Source organism: Archocentrus centrarchus, chromosome 18, assembly GCF_007364275.1.
Source record: "Archocentrus centrarchus isolate MPI-CPG fArcCen1 chromosome 18, fArcCen1, whole genome shotgun sequence".
Lineage (NCBI taxonomy): Eukaryota > Metazoa > Chordata > Actinopteri > Cichliformes > Cichlidae > Archocentrus > Archocentrus centrarchus.
The window spans coordinates 279,558-286,765 of NC_044363.1; the positions used below are offsets into that span (position 1 = coordinate 279,558).

The window sequence follows — 7,208 nt, forward strand, 5'->3', positions numbered from 1 at the left end:
ATATGTTTTCCATTACACTGTGATAATCAACATTGTTCAGTATATTTTCCTAGCAGTGGTTCTTAATCCTGCACTAACTGGGTTTGGCTAAAATAAACTTTAATGTTGTCGGACTCACTTTACTGTGTAAATGAAAGAAACCAAAATTAGCTGAAATCATCTATTTTAAGCTCACCTGCTGTTTTGTTTTGTTTTGTTTTTTTTCAATTACACAACTTTGTCTAACAAATTATTAAGTATAATTAATCTATTTAGAAGCAACTATTGGATGTATCACTAATCTGGTTTGACAGAGGACATTTATTTCCATTGTCTTATGGATTTACTCAAACTGAAAAGACTTGTACACTGACTAACGTTGTCCCACAACAAACCACATTCAACCAAGGGCGCTGTACCAACATGGAGACGTGCATCAAATGTTTTCTGGATAATAACTGCATTAACAGTAATTATGAAATTGAAGGTTATGTAGTCACTGGAGCACAGCCCAGCAACAGAAACCTTCTCAACAACAGGATTAATATTCCTTCAGTGCTTTGGTCGGCATTCTGCTGCTACAGTCATCTTCGTAAGACCTGGCTGTCACGTTCATTCTGGAGTGAGAACGTAGCAGATGAGCCCACAGCTCTGCGCTCACAGGACCTGACAGAACTCAGCAGAACACTGGGAGCTGAACCGTTTCCTGTTCCACAATGTAAATGTAAGCCAAATGTTAAAGGTTCAAGGTGCTCAAACCATTACTGTGAATACCAGGCTGTTGGGGTCAAATCATCATGAGCATTAGTGAGTCTTAGTGTGCATTCATGAGCATTAATTTTGTTGTTTTGATCATTTCTTTTCTTCTCCTGCTAGGAATGATTTTACTGCATAGATTTTTAATAACTTTAAAAAGATGAATTAGGCACTGGAGGTTGGATTTATTTTGGGTTACATTTCTTTACTGTAATATTACACCTTTTTGAAAAAATTTTTTTAACAGTGGTCAAAATTACACAAAATTCTTCCCATAAATATTTTAACATTATTCAACCAGGAAAATATGACCATTCAAATTAAAAATCAGCAGTGCTTACACAGACTATTGACACACAAATGAACAGTAAAATACAAAAAATAAGTATACAAATGTACATGCAATAAAGAGTGGAATACAAACACATCCATCAGAATGTCAGGATGTCAGTCTCAGACCATAAACTGGGACCGCAATGCTCAGCTTCAAGCAGCGTTTCTGTATATTTCAGTGACAGCTGTTGCGCTGCGTGTGCGTATCCGTGTTCTGTTCTCTCTCTCCTCCCCCTGCAGGAGCTTTCATCCTTTCTCCAACAACAGGTGTTCCCATTCCCAATCAAGGACACCCTGTATAAAGAGGAGAGGAAGATGGGTGGATGGGCTGGTTGGGCTGATTGAAGAAATGTGTTGCGCTGTGTGTGGATGTGTGAGAGTGAAGCCCACGACATCGTGTTACTGCTGCTGGAGAGGGTGAACTTTGTGTGTCTGCTGTTTAGCAACAGATGGGGGGGTCTTCACAGGCTGGGCTGTATCTTCAGGTTGGAGATCGTTTTAGGTTCTAGTTAGTATTTGGGAAACATTGTTGCAATTAATGGCATTAATTATTTGCATTAACTTTAACTTTTGTTTCTTCCTTTCAAGCCTGCTTGTCTGATGTATTTTTTTAGTTCATTCCTTGCTCAGTCATATGTAACTCCTATGTCCTCTAGACCCACGGGACCTACAGTTTAGGAAAATTATAGTGTTACATCGCAATAAATAATGGAAAAAAAAAAATGTAAAATGAAAAAATAAATAAATGCATTTTTCTCCAGTATTTTTATTTTTCTCATTTTGTGTTTTTTCTTCTTTTTGAATTTAAGTTTTTTTTTAAATTTAAAGCCAAATCTAAGGTTATAGCTGGCAATGGCATAACATTGTTTTAAGAGTCAGTTGCAGCTCAACTCGGGGAAGATCAGTTTACTGCTAACATTCGTTTATATCAGGCCTATTCCAGAAAGCAGGTTCAACAGACTTGTTGATCAACTCTGAGATCGGTAACTCTGAGTATTCTGTTCCAGAACAGCTGACCAGAGCTGGTTCAACCAACTCTGAGTATGTCCATCCTGTGTTGGCGCCTGTGTGAGTAAAGAAAGAAAGCCATCATTATTGGAGCTCCGATGAAAGGATTCACCATGGTAACGGGTAAATAAAGAGCAGAGCCTCCATTTTAATCAGATGGATTGAGGACTATATGTGTCAGTGCGGAGTGGGACGGTTATCTTAAAAAACAGGGAAGGAAAGTGTCATTTTAATTAGCTCGGCCCTGTCATCTTCCAACGTGGGAAGTAACAAAGTATTAGTACTTTTTATGGTACTTAAGTAGATTTTTCAGGTATCTGTACTTTACTTGAGTATTTATTTTTCTGACTACTGTTTACTTCTACTCCCTACATTTTTACTCAAGTATCTGTACTTTCTACTTCTACTGTATTTACAGTACAATATACTTTCTACTTGATTTTACAGTAAAGCTCTGTGTTGGTGCACAGAGGCTGTGTTCATGGTCAGAGTTACAGGTTACATCAGTGCAGCAGAGATGAGTTTGAATCAAAGCTGCTGATGCTGAGATTCATTCACTGAATTCAACATTTCTACAACCTGTGTAACAGTGAGTCATTGTGACTCTAAAGAGAGAACAAGCCTGTAAAATATGCTGAATAGCAACCCATCACAGTGATCACTGTGAGAATATTTACTGCAGTTATATTTTTATTGATAGATTCTTTAAGTTATCAATTAAGTTAAGTAGACTTTATTCCCCCCAGAAGTCTCATTTCTATAAAACCCACAGTATTTTTTTCACAGGCAAAGCTTTTCATAGCCAGGTCCCCATCTGAACCACAGAACGTCTTAACCGACAAGATTCATCCATAGCCTCTAATGTAATGGCTGCCCATAGGGTTAGTTTATATTATAGTTTATTATGTATTGTCATAGATGATTAGAGACAGTGACATGATGATGGCACAAATATTATTTTATTTATGTGCTTTTTTAAATATTATTTAGTCATCTGTTCTCTAATAAAAGTTTGATTAAAGATGTAAAGTGTAAGCCCACTGTAATTTCCACAACATCAAATAAAAACTGACCTGTAGCTAAATGCTGAAAACAAATCTAATAACCAGAACAGTCCACTCAAAAAAAAAAAAAAAAAAAAAACAGCTCAGACTTGGCACATTTGTATTTTTGTAGCTTTAGTTTAATTTCAGCCTGGTTTTGTTTGTTTTCTAACAAAATTATACTTTTCTTGGTTTTCTTTTACTGTTTTGATGCTTCAGTAACCATGCAGATTAATTAATTTGAGTGTCTCCCTCTGTATCAGTGGCAGGGCTTAGCCAGGGGTATTGGCTATTTTAAGTCGCTGGGTTACTCTTGTGAATGAACATATTTAAATCAAAACACAACTTTTTCCGAAAGCCAACCAGGAAGTTCTGTACCTAAAACCAAAATTTAAAAAAGCAACTGAAAATAAACAGTGAGCATATTTGGTGGTAATCACGTTCTCTTCACTGACACTACTGGGATTTAGACTCCAGGGGGTGCTGTCCTAATTCCGGTCATTGCTGGGACTCAGTTTTGCTGTGATGGTTCTTTGGAATCTAACTGGCAAATTGCCAAGTCCTGTACGAGCACAGATGTGGAGGTTTTATCTGAGTGGTGACACCTATCATTTGGGAGAATACTGCAGCTAGGAACTGTGCTCTCAGTACTGGTATGAATGGTGGCAGGGCTGGGGTGCTGACATTGTTTGTGTATAAGAAAACCATAACGGGCCTTTAAAGTGAGGCAGACAGTGAAAAAAAGACAAAGAGGAAATTACAGATAAAAAGACGCACCAAAATGTACTGAGAACATGAAGATATGAACACACAGGCAACACAGACAGAGGGCAGCACGAAACACAAGAAAAAAATCATAACAAAATCCAAACCAAGACCAATTAACATGAAAGAAGAACCTGTGATCATGACAATGTCTGATTATTTTTTAAATTCACCATGGACATCCCCTGTCTGGTCCTTGGTCCTCCAAAGTGCCACCACTTTTAAAAAGTCCTGAGCTCCCCCGTACCACAAATAATCCATGCATTTGTATTTGCTGGTTTTTTGTTTTGTTTCATTTTGTTTTGTTTTATGTTTGAATATCGCAGATCTTAATGTAAAGTTCTCCTCCACTGCTGAGCTTACATCATTTCTTTCAGCTTTGGTGATCACAGTGAATATTTCTCAGTAGCAAAATGGTTTATGAAGGATTTAGACAAGACAAAATAGAGTAACTAAAGAACATGCCAGCAATTAAGATATTCTGACAGATGTCTTTGTTTATCTCATTTCCAAATAAAACATAAATCCATAAAATGTTTTGAAAACAAGCTAACCTTTGTTGCTGCTCGAGTCACAGCAGCAGCACCAGCAGTAGCACCACCAAGGCCAGTGAGAGGGAAACCCCCAAAACAGGAAGTAAGTCGTGTGTCAGAGGGGTTTCAAAAGATTCAGGTCGCCCACCTTCAACACAGGAAATACAGACAAACACAATTTGGCCTTGATGCAAGCACAACAGCAACTCTGTACAGAGAGCACAACGTGTGAAATATTTGTTAAAAAGTCTGAAGATCATCTGGCCTCTGACAGCCAACCAGCTGGCTGGTGAGCTTCCAGCACCGTAGATGTTACACTTGTAGAAACCTTCATCAGACTTTGAAACTTTGTGGATAGTCACGATTCCTGTAGAGCTGTTCCCAATGAAGAGGCCGTCTTTATAAAAGTTAGCATGGCTGGAAAAAGAAATGCTCTTATTAGTGCAGCGCAGAGTCACAGCATCGCCCTCCTGCACAGGATGGACCGGACTCTCCAGAATCACAAGGCCACCTGAAAGACAGCATGAAAAAGACCCGAAAATAGTTTAGGGGTCAAGTTAGGCTCAAGTTAGCCTAAATATGCAGGTCTGGAAAAAAAAAAAATCAAACATTCACATAGTGGAGAGCTGACCTGAACCTTGCTGGCATCCCAGGCTTTAGCCCAGATACTATATTCCATTAGATGAATTCAAAAAACGTTTTCCTCCTTTCATATTTGCCTAAACTCAACTGAATCAATTTTAAGCTGTATCAGCTGACTATAACTGCTATTTTAGGCCACTACTGTGCACCCACCACATAATGCTTCTACTCTTTCTAAAAGCTTTAAAAATCATTACAAAATTTATGAAAGTTTATTTTTTCAGAAAGATTAACAGTTTCCTGCTGTTTCCAACCTTTGAGCGAAGCTAACAGGCTGCAGGCACTAGCTTTAACAATAAATCATCATGTCTGTATTTTGCCAAATATCCAACTATTCATTTTGGTCTGGAAAATGCTTGTTTTAGACATTTTTTTAAAAAATTGCAGGTGACGCTTGGCTTGATGCATAAGCCTAGTTTTTTTCTATACTTAAATCTATACTAGCATGAACAAAAGGATCATATGACTGATCAAACAATGATGTCAGGTGCAGTCTTGCATTTTCCAAGAAGCGCCCTCTTGACTTTAATGGTCACCCTCAGCGATTTGGTTAAACTCACCAGTCACTGTGATGTTGACAGCTTCACTGCAAGCTCCAGCTGCAGTTCCAACTCCAGATTCACACCAGTACACCCCACTGTCTGACAGGTAAACATCCTGAATGTAGCAGTGTGATTCATTCCGTTTCCCCCAGACTTTAAAACACTCTTCATTTGTGTTTGTGAATGTGTTTCTCCTTATTGTCCAGTCAGAAGAGCTTTTATGATGTCCACAGCTCAGTGCAACAGACTCATACATGAAGAACTGACATCTGCTGGGAAAGATTCTCAGAGAGGCTGAAAGAAAGAGATGAGACGAATGATTTGTGTTCACAATGCCAGATTTCAGGGCACAATCACGGGGGGGGTCACAGCTCAGTCTGGCCAGTGGCCACCCACTACACCCAAGTGAAAAGCTGGTAGGGGGGTCCTCACAATTTAATTTAAACACATTTACAGATTTACATAGTATGACGTTAAAAAAAAATAAACACTCATAACATGTGAATATCTTATGAGTCTTATTGTCAATCGAAACCTTTTTTTTCAACAGAGGGTTACATTAAAAACAGTTATTTAGTATTGCTAAATAGCTGATACATGAAGGTTTTCATGTATCTGTAACATTAAAACCTTTTTATTTTTTATTAAATTTCACTGGTAAATGCTTCGATGACTTTGATGATCTTTGATGTTGTCTGTGTTTTAATAAGACATGAACAACAATTTCCAGAGTTAGCAATTACAAGATTGTAAAAAAGATTTAAAAATTTTTACTACAAAAAACTCAGAACTCCAACTTATGAAATCAATTTAAGAAGAAGTCTGGATACAAAGAGGTATTTTATTTTGCTTGTACTGCCCAGCAGTATTAATACTAGGTATAGTTTTATAAAATGCTTTATGCATTTTAAAGTAATAAATATTATATAGTACTATGCTGTGTATATTTAGTAGAACAATTCAGATAATGTAAACTATGTTATTTAATCTACAATGAATTCATGTGAAATACTGCAGCATGCTTCCTTTAATATATTCTGATATCGCAAGCTGAACTATTTGTTAATGTATTTATTTCTAAAATCCAAAGACAATACCCACACACACTCAGACACATCGCAGACTTTAGTACTTACCAATAATGGTGCACAGAGTCATGGTCTCCATGCTGCTTGGCTAGTGTTCGACTCAGACTGAGGAGTTTTGCAGAACTGCGTCACAGCTCAACTGACTTTGTGAAAAAGTCACTTTAGCAGGATGTGTCACCATCTTACCTTTGAAACCACGAATGTCAAACATGCACTTCCTTTACCCCGAAGACCCGAAGCATATCATTATGAAGTGAAGTTATAGAGCATTTGATATCTCTTAAAATCTAAATCAAAATTGATTAATTATTGATGTTTTTTAAAGTTTTTTGAGAGTTTTGCTTTGTATAAAACCGCATGAGAGAGAGAGTCTTTTTTAATAGGTTGCTGTAGCATCAAATTTACATTTGTAGATTTGTGCAGGTCTAATCAAGATGTGATAGATGTTTTTTTTTAAGTTTTAATCCAAGGGTTTTAGCAAACATTTTCTATTAACATAATTTTAAATATAAGGATTTT

At 37.2% G+C, this 7,208-nt stretch overlaps 1 protein-coding gene across 1 annotated transcript; it reads right to left on the reverse strand.

Annotated features, from left to right (window-relative positions):
• Positions 1–956: 956 nt before the first annotated feature.
• Positions 957–6,789, reverse strand: LOC115797499 (Fc receptor-like protein 3). Its single transcript, XM_030754085.1, has 4 exons — positions 6,738–6,789; positions 5,620–5,895; positions 4,439–4,928; positions 957–2,132 (listed from the first exon to the last, which is right to left on the reverse strand). The coding sequence occupies exons 1-3, from the start codon at positions 6,766–6,768 to the stop codon at positions 4,456–4,458; spliced, it is 780 nt and encodes a 259-aa protein (XP_030609945.1). The 5' UTR covers positions 6,769–6,789; the 3' UTR covers positions 957–2,132; positions 4,439–4,455.
• Positions 6,790–7,208: the final 419 nt, after the last annotated feature.